The following is a 24,053-nucleotide window of genomic DNA, read 5'->3' as shown; positions in this document are numbered from 1 at the left end:
TTTAGATTAAAGAGTTCAAATATCACATTGTATGAATTATTCTTTTAATAAAACGAAAAAGGAAAGAGGTGAAGTGGTGTTCATACAAAATTTATATTTTGATACTTGAAAAAATCTTGTTTTTTAAAACAAATTTGATCACTCGACCAAATTACAGTCCATAACTTGCCCATTTGACACCCGTAAGAGAGTCAATGAATGTATGAACTCAATGCTGTTACATAATCAATCAATCAATTTACAGCAGTTCCATTCTAATACAAAAGAATTGATCTTGCAACGTGGCTAGCTTTCAAAGGACGCGTATTATGGCACAAAACTTTTGAACAGAAAAATCGTCCCAGTGGTATGAAATTGTGTCAAAAGAACATCTGCAACCAGTTTGAAAGCATCATCAATTCAGCCATGGTTGACCCACAAAGAACTGCAGATTACTTGTCTATTGGATGACTTTGACAGGCCAAGTCTTTTCAATCTGAACTCATGCCAAACTGTAGTTCGGGCAAGGCTCTTGGGATTTTATGACAACCGCTTAAATGTCTCGAGGTTTTAGGTCAAATGTATGGTTAAGGATGGGAAGCTTGTTCTGATGACTCGGATTGCTGAGACAGAGATCTTAAGACACATAAAAGGAATCCCGACAAAGTTTTCTCAGTTGGAGAAAGGTAGGGAGTCCATGCAAAGATGGACCAATTTTCTCTGGAATTGTCCATAGTATTCACCAACTGCACGGACATCTTCACTTTCTGGGTTCAGTCCTGGCAAGCTAACCAACTTATCTGAAGATCTTAATTCATCATCCAAGCTAGATAGATATTCACTATGGATTTCCTGGCAAGCAAGTATAAACATGGCTGCTGTGTCTGGTTGTTGTGCCCCACGAAGAGAAGCTAACGCCTCTGGCAGTGCACCAGCAGCAACATACAAGATAAGTGCCCTGCATTGAGTTATTACTAATTAAGGGAACCATCAATTTTCTGGAAAATATCATATGAAGAAAAGATGATACCTCCAAATATTGTGTTCAGAATTAAGAACATGCTGAGCCCACCTCAGCAAAACCCTGCAGGACCGAAACTTTTAAGTTTTCCATTTTTGCAAGTATATTGTAAGCAAATCATAGTAGTTATAGAACTTCTCTTCAATCAGAGATAGGTACTAACCTTGCATAATCAGTTCCTTTAAGATGTGTTGCAGCTAATGTTGCAGCATCAGTCCAGCATCCAGCATCTTGTAACTGCCAAATAGATCAGACGTGAAATTAGCCAAAAAGTAGAGAAATATGAAATGTGGCATGTTAACTGGAGTTACAAAATCTGCGCAAGTCCATTTGTAATGGCTAATGAAAGGAATAATTCTCAGAAAAATAGATTAGTAAGAGGGAGTAAAACTTGTAGCACGTTTGCAACAACAAAAGCTTCCCTAGTTGGAGGTCCACAAAGATGAAAACACGACCAAGCTATAGGTGCACTTGGTACAAAAGAAAATATTTTCAGTGGCAAACGATTTATGTGGAAAATGTTTTACCCTGGAAAAAAAATTCCTGGATGATTTTTTGGCATTTGGTAGGGTATAGGTGTAAATATGTAAATGTCACATGTTAAACGTATCAAGTCTAAGATAGATTTTGATGATAGTGTTTTGGTGATATCTTTGAGTATTAGAGATTGATGATATTGTTTTCAAATGAAAATTAACAAAAAGGTTCAAAAGTTGGCTAAAGCAAGTATTTAGGAGTAAAAGTTGGGATATTTGCAAAAGAGAATGATGTTTTCCCAAAAGCAATGGAACTGTCATTTCCCCATTTTGGTGGAAACAACATTTCTTGAAGATATATGAACATTTCCCACAATGAAAAAGCAGTTTTGACCCATGAGTTACTGCTTTGTTCTAGTTTTTTTCTCCGTAATATTAGACTAAGTGCATTTGACCTTTAAATAGATTAGATACTTTGGTCCTGACATGGACTGAGTCCAATGCACTTAAATGTTTCCAAGGGAAAATCTGGATTTGGAACTGATTGTTAAATTCCTCAACTATAAATTCTTAAAGGACCGTAATCTGAAGACATAATGATAACTAGGGTGTCTCTCAAAGACATTGAGCCTTCCTGAAGAGATCGGAGCCTATGTTGATTGGATCCTCCAAATATGCTGCTGCACCCCATGTCAGATCCTCCAAAAATAGATAGTTTTGGAGGATCCAACACACAATCAGCGGTATTTTTGAAGAGTCCAAGAAGCATAGATACAACCAGTAATTTCCAGGCATGCTACAGTTTCTAATCATCTAACAGCCTCCAATTTCACCATGATGGAAAGTGGATCGGAGAAACAAAATCGAGAACTGCACTTCCACTCTTATCAATAAATGATCGCCTCCCTTCCAATCCACAGTAGTAACTCGATAAGTGATTGTCTTGTGGAGTCAAAATGAGTTTACAATTAATTAGCTATTCGTCATCCCTGTCACATTCCACCCAAAACTTCATAGCCAGCACCTTCCAATAGTTGACAAAAGTCTGCAAGGACCTTAACAATGTTTCTTCGTCAAATATCCTCACAAGGAGCTAATTAATTCAACACGCTCGCCAAGATCAAAAGGAATTAATAATTTCACACTAGTAAAATCTCATTCAAGGCCATGCTTCAGCTTACTTCAGATAATGTACAATTGTACCATTGACATTGTAAGTCTTGAATCTTACACAACAACTCATCTTTATCCTCCTTATCACAATCACTATCAGCACCCTTCGAGGCAGCAAACTTTTTGCTCGCAATTCAATCGCATGATTGGGGAAATTTTTCATCACTAGATAAGAACGAGGCTAGAAACATTGCTCCAGTCAATGAGATGGTAAAATACCATATTTGACCTTGAAGTAGCGCAATAAAACCAGCATTTTCATTAATACGAATTACTGTCAGTTGACTTCCGTCATTTTAAGAACCAAAATTGAACCTTTAGTTTAAATTAAGGTTAAATATGATCGGTTTAATAACATAGGGACAAAAATACAAATAAGGCAATAACTCAGGAAAAACTTTACTAGTGTCCTCCTTTCCCACTGGAAAATGATTTTCTGAAAAAAGAAGTCCACCATACCAAACACAATTTATACACATCACATCATTTTTCACTCACTTTTAGAAGATCAATAATGATTTAATATGGTGGAAAAAGATGTCCCGACCTATACATACATAAATGCATACATATATACAATATCTGTGTATATATCGTACATATATCATTTGCCAAGCTAGTCGCAATTTTTAACATGCAGAAATCAGCCTAACGGGACATAGAACCAGACAAGAACAGTAAATAGTTCCACCAAGTAGGAAAGATAAATGAATAGATCAAGATGCTATAAGATTTATTCATGCATCAAGCTCAATCTGCAATAAGGACACTGCAGATAGTCGATAAATCTAGCCCATTAAAGTTCAATAAAATGAAGGCATATAACTTGAGCATCAGTCAATTAATGTCCAATGCATCAAGATCATTAACAAAAGAGAAAAAATATGGAGAACATTACCTGAGAACAAGCCTCTTGATGCCTGCCAACAGCACAAAGAAGATGTGTTCCAGACAAGGACCGGTCTGTTCTCACCATATTGGCAGCAACAACCTACTCAAGCATCACAACAAGTGACTTCACAAAGACAACAACACAAAGAAAGAGAAGGAATTTATCTGGAAAAGGTAAAATGAAACATTGAAAGGAATTTATCTGGAAACGGTAAAATGACACATTGAAAGGAAGAAGCACCTTCACGGCCAGCTCAAGTAACGACGTCGATACAGCTGAAGAAAGGGCAACAGCACGCAATGCATTTGCAGAGAAATACGAGCTCTCTGGAGGCGTGGAGAGCAGTAAGCTAACTGCAGCTTCTAGGTTTCCAATCGATACTAATCTGGTAATAAGAAACAAAACCATCTTATTCAACAATTCAAGGTCAAATGACAGTCACCTAATGAAATGCATGTGAAGGCCAGAAATTAATTTCCATATGATGAAAACCCTCATTCTTGATTCCTTTATATGTTCTGTTATTCGTAAAGAGAGTAATAAATGATACTGGTTCTGTTAGGTCACTAGTTTCATGGACTGATGAGATTTGCTGGAATATTTGCAATAACAGACTCATGATTCTGTTTCTTCTTTAAGAAATGTAACACTCAATCATTTCAAAAGCATCTGCATTCAGTCCAACCACTAGGAGCGCATCACGAGATATCACACACACATCTGCTCATTTTAGCAATGTGAGCTCCTCCATGTAGACACTCAACAATGCAAATATTTCAGAAGAGCAATTAACAGCAAGATGGGATTTATCATTCAATCACTATAATGTTGCAGCTTATGACAGTATGCATCAGTAGTATTCTGGACTTCCTCACTTGGATGGTAGTGCTAATGACCAGGTTCTATCTCTCTCATTCTCTTTCTTTCGTGTTCTGGTTATTATTTCTGAAACGTATCTTCTTGATCCGTCTTTCTAGTTTCTTCTTTCTTCTTGTTCTGCTTCTCTGCCTAGTTTCAGATTACTATAAGGTCCAGATTACTTCTTGTTGTTTTGACTTAAGTTTCAGTTATCACTTTGCTGTGGTCTACCATTTCTCGGCCTCTAGTTCTTGCCTCTTTTTTTCTTCTCATTTTGGTGTAGTTTCTTGACTACTAGTTTCAGATTATTTCCTGCCTTGACAATTAACAAAGCTAAATATTCTCATGTTCACTACTTACAGATTGGAGGATATAAAAGTTTCAAACTAAACTAGGTCAACCCTGTCAACCTCATTGACCTTGGTGGGATGGCATAAGCAGATATAAATAGACCGACCAGTTATATAGAGGACACTCACTCATGTACACGGTTTTGAATTGCCTCTTCTCCTTCCAGCTTTTCATGCCAAGGAATCTGTTCATTAGCACACCCCCACAACTCTTCTTGTTCAAAGGCCATCAGCTGAAGTTGACCATTTCCCTGCCAGAGAGAAGCCATAAGATCAACAGATATCCTGGGAATAGAATTAAAGGCACCTAATTCCTTTCTTCTTCTTCTTTTTTTTTGACAAGCCACTAAAGGCACCTAACTTAGAAGGTGAAAAATCATTCCTGAGAAATTGGAGAGCAGACACACAGTAAAGAGGTCAAACTATGAGCAGATTATCTGTTTCATGAATACTCAGCAGATTTATTTGATAAAACTAACCAAAGCATTATTTTTTCCCATTTCGGTCCCCGACTTTCCCTTTGATGATATCCTATTTAACATAGATACTTCATCAAGTTCTGACGTGGAAGCTGATTGCGGGACTCTTGTTGGAGACTTGTTAGTCAATCTTTTCATCCAGTAGTTTAGAGCTCGCGGTAACTGCAGCCAGAAAAGAGCTTCCATGGGTTCCCCAAATATAGCAGCAGCAAAGGCAAACCTTACTGCAGAACCTTTATCCACTAGACCAGCATAGAGTCTAACCATCTCATCATTAAGTATGCACCCTTGAGTATCAGACACAGAAACATGTCAAATACTTCACCAAGTGTATTGTCTTTTATGCAAAGTTTAAGTGTAAATGCTGATAGATAATATAACATAATATGATATTACACAAAAATATACCTTCTCTACGGTAAGGCTCCAGTACTTTGAGAAGCATCTCAGGCACTACAGAATCACCAATGCGGGGTGACTCAATCATGTGGTTACGAAGATCTCCAGCAGTTGGAGTTCCAGGAACTTGGTGGTTCGAGTCATCTGTGTTTGTACTCCATGTATTAAACCATGATGGCTTCACACCTAACTGTAAGATTGTACGTAATGCCTGCAATAACCAGGAAAAAAAAACAAAGAGGTAACAAAAATTTTATTTCCAACTTCGATATGAAAATTGTTTACCAAAAATAAAGCCACGGGATTTGTTGCATGCCAACAAAAGAACTGACAATTGTAATAATTTAACAACCTCAAACCAAATAGTTAACAATCCTAAAAGCTAGCTTTTCAAGTGAGGGTTCACCTAGACCATATAAGGAAAAACCAGCTCATTCCCTCAATTAGTATAGGAAACCAATAACCAGGGCTCGCGAAGACTGGAGTTCCAAAGTGTGAATAACACAACATAGGCCACCATTAGATAACACAACACTAGGGATCAGTCTGGCTATGATACATTAATAAGAAAAATGGACCTTTGTCCTAACTCGACCTCACAAGCTAGCGATGGTGTCAGAAATCTCCAAGACCATATAAGTAGGCAACAACGGATCCCATCAACTAATTTGAGACACTTAAAAAATTCAAATATTCTTCTCAATTAAGCAATCCTAACTATGTTAGTTTAGCATGCTTTGTGGAGAGAAGGAAAAGCAAAGTTACCAGGGCATGTGGTGTGGGTAGTAATATGGGAGAACACAAAGGCACTGGTCGAAATCTTTCTTTGACTGGTCGAGCTTGGGGACCATGGACAATTTTATTGTCGCTCCTGCACAAGCAAAAAAAAACAGTTTTACAACGATATGCAAGCCAGAAACCAGGAACTCTGAAAAATAAATCTATCTAGAATAGACAAAAGGTTGAATTATAATAAATGAGATAATTATTTTTGGGTTATTGGAGAAAATAAAAGAAATTGCATCAAGTTAAAGTATTTCAAATTTCTACTGCAAACATCATATTTCTGCCTCCGAGGGTATAAACTGCTCAATATCAGACACAACCACAGCAGTCACTTAAGTTGTTCTCCCTATATGTTATACAGGGAGTAGCATTCCTTAGTTTTCAAGGCTAATGTGGGAACAGTTTCTGGAAGCTTATTACAGTGTCAGGATTCTCTAAAATGTAGCAGGTAATGACTGCAAGTAAAAGAAACTAAGGCAATTTCCCTCAAAAAAGTGTGTGCAAGAGAGACAATCAGAATACCAAATAATTAAAATTAAGCTTCTTGAAAAGGACCAATAATAAAACAAATTGAAAGAGCATCACAGAGCAAAAAATCAATCAAATCATGATAAACTCGTCCTAACTCCTAAGCACGATTGCAAACTTAGGGAAAAAGAAGCAGAAACCAAGATAAAGGATTCTTCTGGTAACTCCAGACAAGCATTTACTTTCTTGCTTTTTATGAAGGCTCCAGATAAGTATTACTTTATCTGTAACTACACATCTAGGAGCAGGACAAGAAATTTGATTAACCTACACAGCAATTATTCCAGAGTCTAGAGTACGCAAGCTGCTTCCTACCCCATCAGATTTGTACATTTCAATTGTTACTGAATTTTTATTTAACCTGGGAAAACAGATAAAACAGATAATGAAACAGAATAGTAAGCTTGTTTGGACATACATATTGACTTCAACCAGGCGAAAGCTGCTATCAGCTCCAGCAATACATAACACCAGTGGATCATTCTTATCTGATCGCAAAGGCAACCAATCGAGCTCCAATACAAGAGTTCCAGGAAATTGAGGTTGTAAAAGTGAATTGGCTAATGGATCGGGTGAATCCTGCAAATGAGAAATGCAATATAGTTTAGAATCAATTAGAAACTGTGTGCCAGACTTTTAGATAACCCTTGAACAGCTAATATTGAGACTTTTGGTGAAACCCATGCAAAGAACTTGAGGGAAGGGTAATCGTAAGTTCGGTTATTCAAGTATTATGGATCTAAATAAGACAAGACTACAAATAAAGGAATCATCCTTTGCTTTGGTTATCGTATTATGCGTTGGTGCTACTGTTTTCTTCTCCATTATGTTCAGCATGTCTGTTTCACTTTTGAATCTCCCTGTTCATTCTTGATTTTATTATGCTTTACTTGAGCCGAGGGTCTATCGGAAACAGCCTCTCTACCTTCACAAGGTAGAGATAAGGCTGTGTACACACCACCCTCCCTAGACCCCAGTTGTGGGAATACACTCCATGCTGTTGTACAGATAAGGAATCACTCTACAAAATGAAGCAGCAATGGGATTCTGATACTACTGGAAATATATTCTCTCTTTTTTTTTGGATAAGGTAAAGAGCTGGAATAATATTCTCTTAATCAGCAGCAAAACTATAGAGAATCTGCATTTCTAAGATAGGGAAAACTATTCAAATTTTCAGGTATGTCGACTTCCATAGAGAAGGAGGAAACAAATGCACTCAGAATATTGAGGCACATGCAAAAAATCAACAAGGGGAATTTCTTGCTTACCAGATCAAATACCGAGAATGTGTTATCATAAAACAGAACGGCAATACGCCCACGACTACGATCTCCAGGAACAACTGGTGAGAATTTGATTCTACGGATCCCTTCCCTATGGGTGTTAAATGAGGACGACTGTCCAGTAGTAACATCCCACCAGCGTATATTTCCTGACCTGTCCCCCATAACCTGCAGAACGGATGCATTACTGCCAACCTTGTTAACAAATAAGCAACCAGACAGCAAATGACACTTCGATGTGAAAAGAACACACGACCTACCACATGAGGCAGACGATAGGCCATTGCTGTCACCAATCCCTCAGATGAAACAAATGAAGATGAAGGCCACTTTGGTCTGGAAAAATGACAATGTTATGTGAGGTACAATTGTACAGCTGATAGCAAAACAAAGACATTCTAAGAGGTAAGCCGATTCAAAGGTAAGGTAATCTGTTTCTCTCTCTCTCTCTCACCCAGGCTACACGTCTTTTTGATGAAGAAAGGTAAGAAAAAAGTGACCTACACTTCTATTTTAGATTGTCCCAGAAACTTGGCATATTTACTTACCATTGAACCTAACAAAATTCGATAATACAGAAGTTTTCTTTTCTTATTAATAAATTTTCTTTCTTGCTAGATGATACACAAAGACACATAAAAGAGACCACCGGTAATCTAATACCTAGCTCTCTCTGCAGCACATACCTCATAACAAAAGACCATAATTTGCAATACGATTGAACAAACATTATGAAGTCCTATTTTTTGTTACCAAGTCATAAATAAAGATACAAACCCAAGGTCAGAACACAAGATCAAGCAAAGGTACACCAAAAGTATTTAATCAATTACATTGATTGCTAATAGGCCACAGGGATGAACATTTAAATTCTTGTTATATAATCAGCTTGTTCACAGCATATAGGCCAGGATCAGAATTGTCCATTTAGCAGCTGACTGCTTGTAGCTTAAGCAGATTACAAAGTCTCAGCATACTTTGATCGGCAAAAGAAACTTTGCAGTTTTTTAAAATTGAAATATAAAAAGATTAAATTAGTTTCTCCCCAACTTGAAAGACAAATAATACACACACATGAAGAGAGAGATATAGAAGGGACAGAGGAAACTAATCTAAAGGTCAGCCCTTTGGCTAAATCCATATTGTTTCTTAATGCTGATTCAATTGTTAAATCAAAAAATTCACTTTTGATAAAGGATCACTATACCTTTGCATTATCTAGCAGGCTATAACAATTAAAAGTCAATTGCCCTTCCATTGCTTTGGCCATGCTTTCAAACACTCTCTACCACCCCCAAAATTTGATTGGATATAATATTCATCGGTAATCAGAAGGGAAAATTTTGTAATTCTACAAGACCGTAAGGAAAAATATTGACTTAGATAGTTAGACCAAATACTAACTAATCGACCATCGTTGTTTTATAAACATTAGATAAAATACCTAAAGTCGCGGATCCTTCGACCATGAACCTCAAAAACTCCAAGTGCACCATTGACTAGTGCAAAAGAGAAACTTTCCGAAAACTCATCTTGAGATCCATCTGTCCCAGCTCCTTCTGCAGTCAAAATTTACTCCATGAGTAATAGCATTCACAAAAAACAACAGATCATAGAAGACATCATTTTGTAAGTCAAATAAGGAAATATATACTTAAGTAATGCGTGAAAAATCAAGTAAACTGAGCTCACTAGCATCTGCTGCTGCAACTGCTTCTTTTGTTGGGGAGGATGTCTCTGTTGACAGTACGGCAGGACGATCTTTAGGCAATGGCCGTGGTACTGTTGGAAGAGTCCATTCTAGCACAGTGAACGGGAGAGCTAGTGATCTAAGCTGCATTGAAAAATATAATACAATAAAAGCTGGAAAGTAAAGAATAATGCAATGGCAGATTAATGCCAACCAGGCAGATAAAAAGATGTTATTTTCTAACTATACTTCAAGTATACCTGTGAAATAACATCCTAACAACAAACAAGGAACCATCAGGCAAGCGGGATTAACTTACTCAGCTTTTTCAGGAGTACTGGTGACTCTAGGGTAGCTACAAGCATATGGTCATCATTTCCACAAGGTTATTCATAATCCAGTTGGATCCGAATCAATATGTTGAATAAGTCTTTACGAGTAACTTGGCATGTTCTGATACAGAAACAGCACATGACTGAACAAGGGACTGACACTGAATTGCATGGTAAGCAAATCCTAAATAGCAAAGCCTTCAAAATCCACGTTTCTAAACCTGATACAAACGCTGTGTTTTTTCCAAGGGAGCATCTTTTCAAAAACCTAACTGCCTAAGTGTGAACAAGGTTTGCAGCATGAAGTGAGAGAAACTGATCTTTTCATAGCTAATCTGGATATTAGATTCCTAAAGCTTTTCTTTGTGGCTAATTTTTGAAAATTTGCAATGAACAACAAACCCATTACAATCCTACAAGTGGGGCCTGGAGAGGGTGGTGTGTAAGTAGTCTTACCCCCACTACCTTGAGAAGGTAGAGAAGTTGTTTCAAATAGACACTCGACTAAAGTAAAAATTGGGTATGAAAGAAAATACAGTAGTGAGTCATGCTAAAAATAATGGGGAAAAGATAGCAACAACCAATAATACGATAACCGAAGCAAGGGAAATAGCAGGTAATAATAAAATTGAAGAATAAGGTAGTAGGAGAGTAAAATAATAATATAGGTAAAGGAAACTAGACAATGCTCGACTACCTACTAACTTTCTATCCTAATTCTCACCCTTCATATCCTCCTATGTAGGGTCATGTCCTTTGTAAGTTGCAGGTGTGTTATGTCCTATCTAATGATCTCTTCACAATACTTCTTCAGCTTACCTTTACCTCTCCACAAACCCGCCATAGTCAACCTCTCACACCTCCTCACTAGGGCATCTCTGCATCTCCTCTTCACATGCCCAACACCCCCTCCGTATGCCCATAATTGGAAATTTGGAGCATAGATAATATAAGATGAGGCCAACATCGGGTGAAAAAAGACTTGGGTGGACATGGCTCTGATAACATATTGAAATGTGTGATCATCTCATCTAAAAGATTAAGCTTTTATATTTATGTTCTTAATTATATTCTGGACGACTATACCAAAATTTAAGATGGTTGATCATTCTGGTAGAATTGGTCGGGAGATTATACAATCACCCACGAAGTCCTACATCCTAAAATCAACCAAGATCCTAACAGATTCTATATTGATAGAAATCTTAGATAAACTACTCATATTTTAATCTAGAAAGACGTTCTTTTAGTTTCAAATAAAGTTTTGACATGCAAGAACTTCACAGTTCTCATAGAAAAGAGGATGGAAGACAAACACATTTTTCTTTTCCTTTTTCCGTCAATGGTGGGGATGTAACTATCACCCAAAGTTGTGGCTTAGCATCAATGAAGTTAGTGAAAACCTTGGAGAACAGAGTTCAACTCCCAGCAATGACAAAAGAAACAAAAACTAAGTGATCTCTTCCCATCTGCGTAGGCCTTGTGGCAGGATTACATGCATGTGTGTTGTGGGTTGGTAACAAGTACTTGGATGAATAGTCGGGGTGCACTTTTACTAACCGGATATCATTGTTATAAAAGAAAAAGGGTAGGGAAGTAATTTTGTTCGCTATGAGCAACTTCAGAGCACTTGGAATCCACAAATAAAATATTACGCCTTAATCTCATTAATTGGGTCGACTTACAATCCACGATACCTTTTTGAAATGGATCCACAATACCTTCATTAATTCCAAAAACGCTATCTCAAGATTCAAACATTAATTGCAACAACCTGGAACTATATTTTACTCAACATGAATCATGGAGAGAATAAGAGAAAGAACATATTTACCATGATTGGTGTCTTAGTCATAGCCCAAACTTCTACTGGTGCATCACGAAACAAAATCAATAGGTACCTACATGACAGAAACCACTTTTAGGCTTAAAAGATTAGTGAACATCAAAGACTTTATCAGCTCAATGAGAGATACGATAAAAAAGACATAGAATAAGATGTAGAACAAAGAGAACACACATGGTGAGTCGGTCAACGTTTTTTGGAACAAAGTAAATCATAAGCTAGAAGCAATCACTTTTATCACAGTTATGTAGAAAGCAAAGAGAAAATCAGTACCCATTCGGTATATAATCTAAATAGTCCCAAACAAGAGTTTCCTTAGAATTCCCTTTCCCAAGCAACTATGTTGCGGTTAAAAGATTACACGTGTTTTCAATGATCTAAATGGGTTTAGGAATAGAAGATGAGGGTCAGTTATGGGGCAAGCCTGGAAAACAACCTCTCGAACTCCCCACTCCAATTTTTTTCTTTACAAACAATGCAAAGGAATTACCAATAGAAAAAAGAATGTAGAGGAAGTGATACATGGGCACAAAGCTGTAATTTGACTAGAAGTTTCAGAAAAACAAAAAAAAATAATGAGCTTGTATTAAAACAATTTGAAGTGCATAAGCAATGGAGAACAGGAGGAAGAAACTGACTTACTTGTCTCTCTACATTTCTTTTCCAGAAAATGTTTTTTATTTTATAATTAAAAAAACTCTTTTCCACATTTCATATGTCAACAACACAAATGTCATTAAATTCATGCAGAGACAGGGGAATCCATGATATAGTGAGATCCCATGACAGGTAAAATGAGTGCCACACTGCCACATTATCTTTTCTACTGTCAAATAGAATGTTCACAATAATGAACATACTCCATATAAATCTACACTCAAAATTCATGAAAATGTTCTGGAGCTTGGCCAAATGAAATTTGAAGATTTCCCATTCCCTAGCACATGCATGCCTCTTATAAATGAAATAGTACAATTCTTCAGCAAAGCTTAATTGCTCCTGGTCATAAAGAGTAAAGATCTCGCTAACACTATTGTGTCCAGAAAAACAAAAGCAATTCATCTTTTCGTGCACACAATATTGACAGGTTGACAAATGCACCTGCCAGAAGATGAAGCCCTTAAAGCTCTAATAGGTGCTCGCTCTGGTTTCTGCAGAACTCGAAATGGTCGATTAAGTCCACTTCGAAGACATGTCACAACGAGCCTATTGATGTAGCCACCAGCTTTTTCTGTACCCTGAAGTCCAAAATGAACATCTATTGTGAGGGCAGTCCTTTTTATATTGAAACTAGTGAATTTGCCTATACTTCACGCTGTTGCAAAAGATTTCACTTAATTAATGAAATGATCCTTTTAAATACTCAAATCTTAACATAACTCAAAAAGACACAAGGTTTTTCCAAAAATAAAAATTATTTTAATTTTTCTTTCAAAAGACAATCTAAACATACAAGTTTATAGCTTCAACACAACAGTAATTCGCATACAACTTAAACTTTCAATTACTAAACCAAAAAGTCAAGTCAAAGAATAACCTCAAGTGAAAATAATATGAAGTAGCCACAACATCGCAGCAACAAAATCCAAAAGCAAAAGTGTTGAAACAGCTCTTGCATTCAAAAAGAAAAGGTTTTCACAACAATTGAACTACAAAGAAAATTAGCCTATAAAATATATTTTTTATGACAAAATTAGTCTATAAAATACTACACTACAAAATTTTAGCAATTTTAATAAGTGGATATCAATATCAACCGTAATTTCAACCAAAAAATACGTATTGTAAATACCTTAACATTTTCCTTGGAAATATATTACTTTCAAAAAAATCTACGGAACAACTGGACAAATTTAAAAGAGCATTCTTCACATTTTAATACAACAAAATTTAATCCCAAAAAAGACTCTTAGGTCAGCTCCAGAATTTGGGTCTAGTGGTAAGAGCACAATGCATGACGTGTGAGTTCAAACCCTACACCTACAAAACCGGTATTTAAGTAAGAAGGTGGACTCATTATATACCAAGTCTCAAACTGTGCACCACTAGCCCTCGAAGATTTCTTGGTATCAGAAAAGAATCTCTTCTGTAGCACTCAACATTTGATATTTAGAATATAAAACTTTAGAATATAAAACTAACTTATACAGTTTGTGTGTGTATTTTATAACCGTGGTGTCTAGACCAGCTCTCGCGCACCTTGACTAATTCCATGGGATACCCTCCACCTCCCATTAGCAACAGGTACTAGGTAACTCTGTCCACTAATGCTAGGACAGATGGGAAGAACCACCTAGTGTTTTTGTCTTCGCTGGGATTGAACCTAAGACCTCATGGCTCTCAACCACTAGGCCACGCCCTTGAGTCACGTACTTAGATTCAACTAAGACCTCCGTGCGGCACTTGACAACTTACTCACGAATCTTTCACGATCTTGCAAGCTCAAGTAAGCCATTAAAACTAGATCGCTAAGGGAACGCTATATTGTAAGAAAGACAAGAGAGCTTTTATGAAGGAAGCTTTGTATTACTTGGAAAAATGCTTGATTTTTGGATGGTTTGTTACAAATGAATGCCCCCTCTATTTATACTACTCTTAAGGGGCTTAAGTGTAAATAAAAATTGTTATGAATCCTCCCATATTTACAAAGAAGTCCCTCTCTAGAAATCTCTACACACTCTAGAGAAATCTAGGTCTTCCAAGACTAATCTACAAGATTCTAGATTTCTCTAAGTCTTTTCAAGAATTCTCTTGGACATTCTAGAGCCTTTTATTAACCTCTCCAATACTCTAGATCTTTCCCCTGTCTTCATGATCAAGTGGCGGGTCATGACACTTGGCTGCAACCTATACAGTTTCATAGTAGCACTTTTGAAACAAGTGTAGACGCATAATTTTTACCCTTTTATTCCCATCTAATTTTTACCCTTTTATTCCCTTCTCAATTGTATACTTTTGAAGTGTTCAAGTAGTTCCTTTTTTAAGATTTTTGTTTTACTTTTGGCTTTTCTTTTTCTCTTTCTTTCTTTGTTATCTTCATCTTCCCTACACATTTTTCCTCCTTTCTTCCGCAAAAAGTTTGTCTCCTCCCATTTTAAGTTTATATATTTCTTCCCCAATTATCCCTCAAACACAACAGTAAATATTTTCTTTTCTAGATAATTTTCTACAAAATCCCTAAATTTGAATCTTACTCCTAATAACTTGTCATACCAGTACACATTAATGTGAATTTATTTTGTCACCTAAAGTAAGGACCATAAATAGGAGAAAAGAAACTCAAGGGTGTGGCCTAGTGGTCAATGAAATGGTTGAGAATCATGAGGCCTCAGATTCAATTCCCTGCAAAAGCAAAAACACTAGGTGAGTTCTTCCCATTTTGTCTAAGCCTTGGTGGACAGAGTCACCTAGAACCTGTGTTGGTGAAAGACAGCAGGTGCCTAATGGAATTAGTCGAGGGCGAGCATATTGGCTAGAACACCACGATTATCAAAAATAAATAGGAGAAGAGGAATAAATAACGACCTATAATTTAAATAAAAAGAAAGGCATAATCTGGAAGAGTAGATGTATAGGAAACTTGGCCGTAGAAACATGCCATATCACCTGACTATATAATGGGAAGGGGGAAAAGGGGAATATCTAAGAAAATAGACAAATAGAATCATATCTTAGGATAGGTGCCGCAATATATATATATATATATATATATATATAAATGTTACTTGTGATGATAGTCTATATGCAATGGAAGATTCCTCAGTGATAGAAGTCTAAAGGACACTCAGCAGGTAGAGAAGATGCCAACATTATGTTTCTCCTTGGAAATAGTGAATTTCCCGATGTATATGTTTTTCACCTGTGAGTAAGAGAAAGAAACCAGTCGGGAATTGCCAAGCCACCTTAATCCCCTGACAACACTGTTATGGACGGCAAAGCTAACGCTGACAGCATTGGCAGAAACATCAATCACATCTATTGTACCACTTTGAGTTCCCACAGCAACAAGCGGAACAGCGACAGCTGGAGAGTTTCCTCCACCTTCATGATTGTAAGCTATTTAGTGACAAAACCAGCACCACCTCGTCCAAAATCTTGATATTTTTTGTATAATACAAAAAAGTAGCAGTCCACAAATATACTTACGTCCCAAAGTAGCAGTCAAAGAAGGGGAAGGTACAGCCAGCATAGTCACTGCCGAAGAAAGAAGATGAAGCTGCCCAACTAGACTAATCTGCAATCAATAAAATAACCTTCAGCGATGAGGGAAAATCCTTAAATTCTAAGACAAAAGAAGACATTATTTTATTAATCATTTATCTAAAAGCCCATGATGATACTCTTCCATATTTTTCCTGTCAGTCAATGAAAGGAGGCCCCCCATGCCAGTAAGAATGACCAGAATGAATTTCTTACTATTTATGCAGGTATATCTCAAAAAGGCACACCTTGCAAAACTATCACTTAACTATGAAAGAACAAGGAATAGAACCAACTCTTTTTGTTGGCACAGAAGACCTATAAAAAGCTCACACAACTCAAGTAACTGAGGACACCAAGTCTTGAAGTGTATATTATTGTTGTGCATAACTATAAATAGGTTGCTTCATTTTAATCCTAGTATGCAACCAATAAGTCCAGTATATTTACCCGTATGTTGCCTGCACCAATTCATTAAAAAAAATATTGGAGGACGTCCAACTACCACCTTTAGCGACATTCTGCCTACTATTTAAATGCTCCACACCATTGACCCAAACTAAGATCTTGCCTTCGATGAGAAAGCAATTAATATAAGTTGCTCCTCCATCCTTTCAATCATGGTAATGGAAACACTTTTTGTTGCTTATGTTCATGAACATAGATGAAGGAAACAAGGAAATGATAATTTTACAATATATTGTCCAGACACTGAGGATAAATTGCATTCTTTCAAGTACAAACAGGCCAAGTGCTTCATCGACAACAATAACTATCAGAAAACACAGGTAACAATAAATGTGAGACTATAGGTAACTCCTGAATACACACTTTATAAAACTCCCTCAATACAAATAGAAGAACATGTTGTGCATAAATAGAGGTTTTTGCCTTTAAAATGGCACATCTATGTTGTATATACACAAGAACCTTTTTCTTTGTCTTCTCTTCAATTCCGAGTGTTTTAGCAACATAGAACAGAATGGAACCTTCTCTAACTTACACCCTTTTCTGAAACCAGTTTAATCCCATAAAATCAGAATCCCTTCTTTAAGTTTTATCTGCTTCTTCTTTATATATCTTTTGATTGTTAAATGTAATTTATATAATAACCAGTAACAAGATTGTGCTGTGAGGTAGATACAGAGAAAGTAAAACTACATTCCTTTCTTTTGTTATTATCAATATTTAATCTTTGTGTGTGTTCGGTGGGTGGGTGGGTGTGTGAGAGGAGGGCGGGTGCTTAAACTAGTAATGCCAACAATATATATTTTATACCCAAGTTCTGCCTGTGAATGTGGCTAAGACATTGTTCATAATTTGTTTTTGTACTCTACCAGCATAATCCAACATGATATGCAACACTGTTTTATGACCAAAGTTAAGCATGTCTAACCAACCTTGAAAGACACTTCTTCCAGGCTTGTAGTGGATTTTGACAGACAGGTCCTGCTTCTATTTGCATCAGTTGACAGTGGAACTGTGCTGATCTCAGAGTTGTGACCCATGGGAATCTCTGAAGGTACAGACTTACAGGGTTCTGCAACAATATCTGGATTTGTCATATCCTTCTGAATATCTACAGATCCTTCAGCAGTCAGGAGCCATTTCCATACTTTCCCATCATCAGAAATGGAGATCAAACGCGTCTTAGATAAAACAAGGGATTCATCACAAAAATCAAATGGATTGTCAAAGTCCACATCGACTGAATGATGTGCATCGGAATATAGCTTGCCAATACTTTGAAGGGCGGCATCTGAATGGGAGATAACAGCTGCAAGAATTGAGGGGGAAGGAACGGCCGTGCCTATTGAGGGCATCAGTTCTTCCATCGCACACATCGTGTGCACTTGCTCTCCGCTGTAACAACATGCAGATTATTATCACTTTGAACTCTCATGAATACAGGAATTTGATATGTGCAAGGTGATGAAAACAGGAATATCAGAGTTTCAACTCACGGTCATGCAGAAACAAGGACAAAAAAAAAAATCACAAGGATAACAAAAAATGAACCATTAGACTAATGAAGAAGAGCATTGCAGGTGAATGCTCACACGAGTTGGTGAATTCAGTTAAAAGCAACTGATCTGGCTACCAGAAAACCAAATAGCTTCTGAGTTAAGTCATGGATGTCATTAGGAAACACAACAATCCGTATTACATATAATGCCATGATACCTACAAATCAATCCAGCTATGAACTGATTGAACCCGGACTTAATCAGCTTGCAAAGTTAGTTCAAGAATATCAAGGTTGGATTCATAATTCCCTGTTCTGAAATGCTTGTAAATCAATTAATATCAATCAACTAAACCTCAATTCAGAAATGGTTGAGATAGACTATATGAATCCTCCATGTCCACTCTATCCTGGCACAATTTATTTCAAGACAGAATGATGTTCAGAATAATGTTCTTTAAGGAAAATTAGGTGTTCTCCAAACCTCACACTTCTATACACTGAGTTACAAGTTTCTAACTAGATTAAAATGATTTGTAGCTAACACCTAGAAAAACTATGAACTTAATGTAAGTATAACAACAATGACGAAGTTGTTTTGTCGCGGATATATCCTTTATTTGAATTATGTTTTGTTCTTAGCAAAGTCAATAGTAATTCCAAGAGACTGGGTCTTTGGGACAATTTCACTCAATGTGATTTTAGTTCTCCCTCATCCCTTTTAAATCATCTTCAATCATCATAGTACTGCACTAATGGACTCGGTGCATTTGGAGGTCTACACCGGACATGTTTAAACCATCCAGGTATGTACTCTCATTTTATCTCGTGTGTGGTACTCCGTCAGGTACCAGTAAATTATGTTCATTTGTTTGTTTGTTTATTTGTATATATCATCATTTGTTTGTTTGTTTATTTGTATATATCACTTAAACACCAAAAATAATCCTAATTTAACTTGCATGAAACAACAGGGTAAGAAACTGAATGTTTGTGGATGAGAATCACTAGCCTAAGCATCTAGACAGCTGCAGTTTAGCAAAAGTTTTGGTAATTGAATTGTTGTACATTTTATTTTTGCCTCTGATGGAAAAATTACAAGTACTCTTCTAAGTTTGTGGCAGGAATCATTGGGGTTCAACGCTACTGACAAAAACAAAAGTCAATGTAGTGGACTATATACTCAGTCATTGACATAGCATTAACTGATCATAAAATAAAAATCAAAGAGTGAACGCAATTCATACTTTTTGGTTAAATATTCCAAGTTCCAACAAGCATAGTACAATATGACGCAACAAGTAAAAGATCACAGGTCTATCACGTAAAGCTTCAGCAATCAAGCAACTAGATTGTTGAATTCATGCCAATTACTCAAGTTTCTAAGTACTTACTCTCAAGTTTCTAAGTACTTACTCTTTCCGCCGCCAAGTACTGAGCTTTCCATCAAGATGAGCACAGTACAAAACTTCAATATTCGAGTCAGGTAACACCTCCAGAAACTTCCCACAGCCCCGGGGCAGCCCAGACGAGAACAATGCCGTCTCATACTGCAGATCAAACACTACCAATTCCCTCGGAAATGCCACGAAGATCAAATGCCTCCAGTGTGGTGAAAACGCGAATTTTGAAATGTAAGCCGGAAATGTAGCTGACGCCGGAGCTCCATTACCTCCAGTAGATGAATCCCTCTCTAGTTTCTGCAATTCAGTAGTGTCCGTACGAATTTGAAGCTCCTTAAGCAGCACATCATTCTCTGTATCTCCCAATGCAGTCACTGAAAGTAAAAATCCTTTAAGTCCTAGGGCACAAAAATGCCGCGAATCAAACGGATCACGACGTAGACACGAGAAATACTCCGGCGCAGCGTCGTATTTGAAGAAACACCGACCCGTAGAAGTATTATACAAAGAAAGCAACGAAGGTCCACATAGAGCAGCTAAGATCCATGAATCCGGTCCAGTTTGTACCCAACATAGATCCTGAATCCCAAATTTAGAACCTGAACCAGTATCAAAGAAAATCGTCGGAGATTTAGACCGAAAATCAAGTAAACAAATTCTTCCTTGACGATCACCGACGGCGAGAAGAAGATGATGTTGAGGAACATCGATTACATGCGGAAGAGGCTGTGGGGACCACCTGACGGAAGTGATGAAAGGGGACAAAGAGGTAGTAGAAGAGGACGGCGGTGGAAGAGGGATAGTAGTAACGAGTTGCATAGAATGAGTTTCGACGACGGATACAGAGCTACCGGAGGCGTAAGCGAATAGGCCGGCGGGAGAAATATCGGCGGATCCACCGTTGTTCCGGGATGGTGGGCCAGGTAACATACAGTCCCATGACTCATTTGGTGGTTTTTGAATTTGTATCGACATGGCCGGAAAATGTTAAAAAATTCCGATCGGAGCTGAGATTTTGAAATTGAAAGGAAAGTTCAGTAGAGACTGAAGAAGAAGATGGCCGGGGACATGGTAGCACGTTGAAGAATCTTCATAGTTACTATTTTTTTTTTAAGGAAAAAACTACTTGTTGTATATACTCTTAAAAGTTTTTGATAATTGATTCATTTGAAATTTATAGTTTTGTTTTATGATACAATAAAGCTAATTGGCTTATAAGTTTTTTTTTAGTGTTTGGTTGACCTTAAAGTCATTTTGTGATTAAAATAAATTTTAATAAATAATTGAATTTGTTCGAATGGACTTATTTTAAGCGGCTTATAAATTGAAAATATGTTATAATTAAAAAAAATAAGTTGGGCTACACCTATTTTATTTTTATTTTTATTTTAAGCAATTTTCAACTTATAAATTACTTAAAATAAGTTATAAAATTGGCTCTAATTCTTAAATTTTAGTGTAAACATTTTCTTAATTTACATTTTCATTTTTTACATTTTAATGCCTCAAAAATTGATGAACTTTTCAAATTTGACCATCTTTGTAACACCCCAAAAAAAATTAAGCTAAGACTCAAATCATTCTTCGAATGTGTATCGTCCCAAATTCGATAATTTCTGATTGAGCGTAGATGTTAAGATCAATTTCTAAGTGTAATGGATGTGAATTAATATCATAAGGAACCTCTAGCACAAAGTCGAGTTCAAAGATTTCTTATCGATTGAGTTTTGGTACAAGATTTTATTTGGGTCAACTTTAATCGACATGTAACGACCCGACTCGACGTTATTAAGATTAAAGGAAATCAACAAGAATTTTACTCGACTAAGTCCCACCATCCCGCCAGAGCAAAATGGTCCCTAGCGGGAATATGGCCGCCAGAGTAGAAAGTCGTGGGTCAGAACTTAAGTCGTGAATTTCTTATATCCCCCACTTCTCTCAAGTGTAAGTTAGAGACGAGGGTTTCTGCAAAACCCTCCAAAAAATGCTACTCTTGACTTGAGAAGAAGAGGGGAGGGAATCTCAGCAGTTGGAAGGCTTCAACCAATGGAATTCAATCCGGTCTTGTCCGTAGGACATCTGGAACCAATGATTTCAGCAGCATTATCTCTCCACGGTTACTTGGCGCCCAGGTAGGCTAGGCTTCTCTTTTTTAAGTAGTAAATCTATACCTATTGTGTAGTATAGGAGGTATTTTAATGAGAAATTATATAATTAAGTTGCGGGTCATGGGTCACGGGTAGAAATTCGGTTGGGTTAGGGTTTAATTTGAATGTGACCTAGGTAAAAAAGTGCTTTAAGGATTGGAGAAGTGTAATTGTAGTGATATTATTGCATACAAACAGTTATCTTATAACGGACTTAGTATTGTGTACAGAGACATATAAACAAGTAGATTTTTGAAGATAACCCCTAATGGTTTGGTAGTGTGGGTGTTGGTTTAGTTCTCGAAATTGTCATAAGGGTGTAATTGGGTTACTTATGATATGCATAAACGTGTACTGATAAGGAAAATGTGTTAGTTTTTATATAAATGATTATTTGCTGGTTTGCCTTGTGATGAACCTGTTCTGTTGATATAATGTGATCTATCATTAGTATTTTATGATTAGTTTGCATAACTGAATCGGATGTCACGTTTCGACACATATATGAATCGGGTGTCACATTCTGATAAATATTTGGATTGGATGTCACGTTCGAACACATTCCTGGATCGAGTGTCAAGTTCCGACACAAATATGATTGGATTGGGCCCCCTAAGAGGGCCAAGTATGTGTATGTGTGGATGGTTCAATGAGAGAACCTGATGATATATGTAATTTCATGTAATAAAAGGTTAGTGGCAATTGCACCATGGATTAAGAACCTATAAACGAACTCTTGAGTTGAGGTGTGTTAGTTATAAAGAATTGTGAGCCTGAACAAACTTATTAGTGGGTAAGAAGATGGGCTGTATTATGCCTTGATGTAACATATGTGTTATAAACGTATTCTATATTTATAGACTTAGAAGTGGAGGTTCTTGTGGATAGGGAGTGTTGTTATCAAGATTTCCACAATTAATTGTGGTAGTTATAGTGGTTACCTAAAATCGGGTGGAGTTAGAAAGTGTGGTTGTGGGAGGACTATGCCTTAGGTTGTAAGACACTTGGACAAAGACCAGTGATGATTGGGGGAACTCATTGAGTGGTTAAGGTTGTTAGGCGGAGACTGTTAGGTGAATGAACAGTAGTGAGGTGGGCCTATAAACCACAGGTCTTAAGTTGTAACTAGAGAGGGGTAGTGGCACTCTGAAGTGCGTAGTGGTGAATACCTCAAGGGTAAGAGTAAGGAGTGTATTCATTGGGTTGGGATGGATAAAGTAATAAAGTTTAATTATTATGATATCTTTTATTTTTCTGTTCACATATTATACTGTGGGTATCAGATTGAACGATGATGCCTATCAATACGTGTTGTTTATATTAATAATATTGTTGCTATGCACTTGGCATAGTCTGGTTGCACGGTCAGTTATGTCTCTTAGGTGAAGATGAAGGCGATCCTACACAGCTTCTATTTTCCTTCTTTATGGTGGAAGATGGTCATTGTTCCTTTATTTTATTACTACTTTTAGAAGTTCTTGTACCTCTTTAGACTATTGTCCAGGGTGGTTTTATGTGTTTTCTTTTTGTACAAGTGTATTACTACAGATTTTTATAAACATCGGGTTAATTACTCAAGTTTTGACTTAAATTCCGCAATGTCTTGTTATAAGGGGGTTAAGGGTTCTCCTACTTAGGTCATAGAGTGGGTGTCCGCACGATCCGGTGGGTTGGATCGTGACACGACCATATCTTTTAAATATGAGTAATTATGTGTCTTATTACCTATCAAATTAAAGGTATTTAAGTTTTCTTTCCTACACAATAAATCGTTTGTCAATCCGATATTTATACACGAAATTATATCTATTTTACTGGGCATTGCCTTGTTGCACGCTCGAGATATTTTCTGTGCAATAGCACAAGGCAGTGGCTATTGCCTTGTTGCGCGCCCAAGGCGTTTTCTACGTGATAGCACACATCAGAAACGTCTCAAATAACCCCCCACCCCCACCCCCAATACGTGATTTACCTCTCGAGTTTAAAAAAATTTCCTAGAAAGAGAAGCTCTCAAGAACCCAACTTTCTTCAAGGTTCATCCATCATTTAAGGTAAGATTTGGTCATAGAATATTGATGATTTCTTCATCTAAACACAAACTAATACCTTCTACCCATGGAATTCATATGTTTTCAAGAAAACTCGCCTCTAAAGTTCAATAAATGAATTATTGTCATCTTTTCCTCCAAATATCATACATTTTTCAAGAACTTGGAGTGTATAAGGTATGTAAGGCTATCAT

At 36.9% G+C, this 24,053-nt stretch overlaps 1 protein-coding gene across 1 annotated transcript; it reads right to left on the bottom strand.

Moving 5' to 3' along the window:
* Positions 1 to 74: 74 nt before the first annotated feature.
* Positions 75 to 20,798, bottom strand: LOC129891393 (uncharacterized). The gene is made up of 20 exons (XM_055966739.1): positions 19,678 to 20,798; positions 17,696 to 18,158; positions 16,242 to 16,329; positions 15,955 to 16,136; positions 13,197 to 13,333; positions 12,084 to 12,150; positions 9,920 to 10,061; positions 9,672 to 9,786; positions 8,488 to 8,563; positions 8,213 to 8,395; positions 7,360 to 7,520; positions 6,393 to 6,498; positions 5,637 to 5,838; positions 5,229 to 5,515; positions 4,879 to 5,000; positions 3,782 to 3,926; positions 3,548 to 3,640; positions 1,164 to 1,237; positions 1,010 to 1,063; positions 75 to 937 (listed from the first exon to the last, which is right to left on the bottom strand). The coding sequence occupies exons 1-20, from the start codon at positions 20,637 to 20,639 to the stop codon at positions 652 to 654; spliced, it is 3,945 nt and encodes a 1,314-aa protein (XP_055822714.1). The 5' UTR covers positions 20,640 to 20,798; the 3' UTR covers positions 75 to 651.
* Positions 20,799 to 24,053: the final 3,255 nt, after the last annotated feature.

The sequence above is a fragment of the Solanum dulcamara genome, chromosome 6 (assembly GCF_947179165.1).
Source record: "Solanum dulcamara chromosome 6, daSolDulc1.2, whole genome shotgun sequence".
NCBI classification, from domain to species: Eukaryota; Viridiplantae; Streptophyta; class Magnoliopsida; order Solanales; family Solanaceae; genus Solanum; species Solanum dulcamara.
Note: the sequence above shows the minus strand (reverse complement) of the source record. Positions and strands in the feature narration are given on the sequence as shown.

What these genes read in the sequence shown, in the direction of transcription:
- LOC129891393 (XM_055966739.1), bottom strand. Translation starts at nt 20,639, where the DNA reads ATGTCGATACAAATTCAAAAACCACCAAATGAGTCATGGGACTGTATG. An exon ending in ATTCAAAACCGTGTACATGA is followed by an intron (nt 3,927 to 4,878) that starts GTGAGTGTCCTC and finishes TCTTATTACCAG; the next exon opens with ATTAGTATCGATTGGAAACC. An exon ending in TACTTGAGCTGGCCGTGAAG is followed by an intron (nt 3,641 to 3,781) that starts GTGCTTCTTCCT and finishes ATGCTTGAGTAG; the next exon opens with GTTGTTGCTGCCAATATGGT.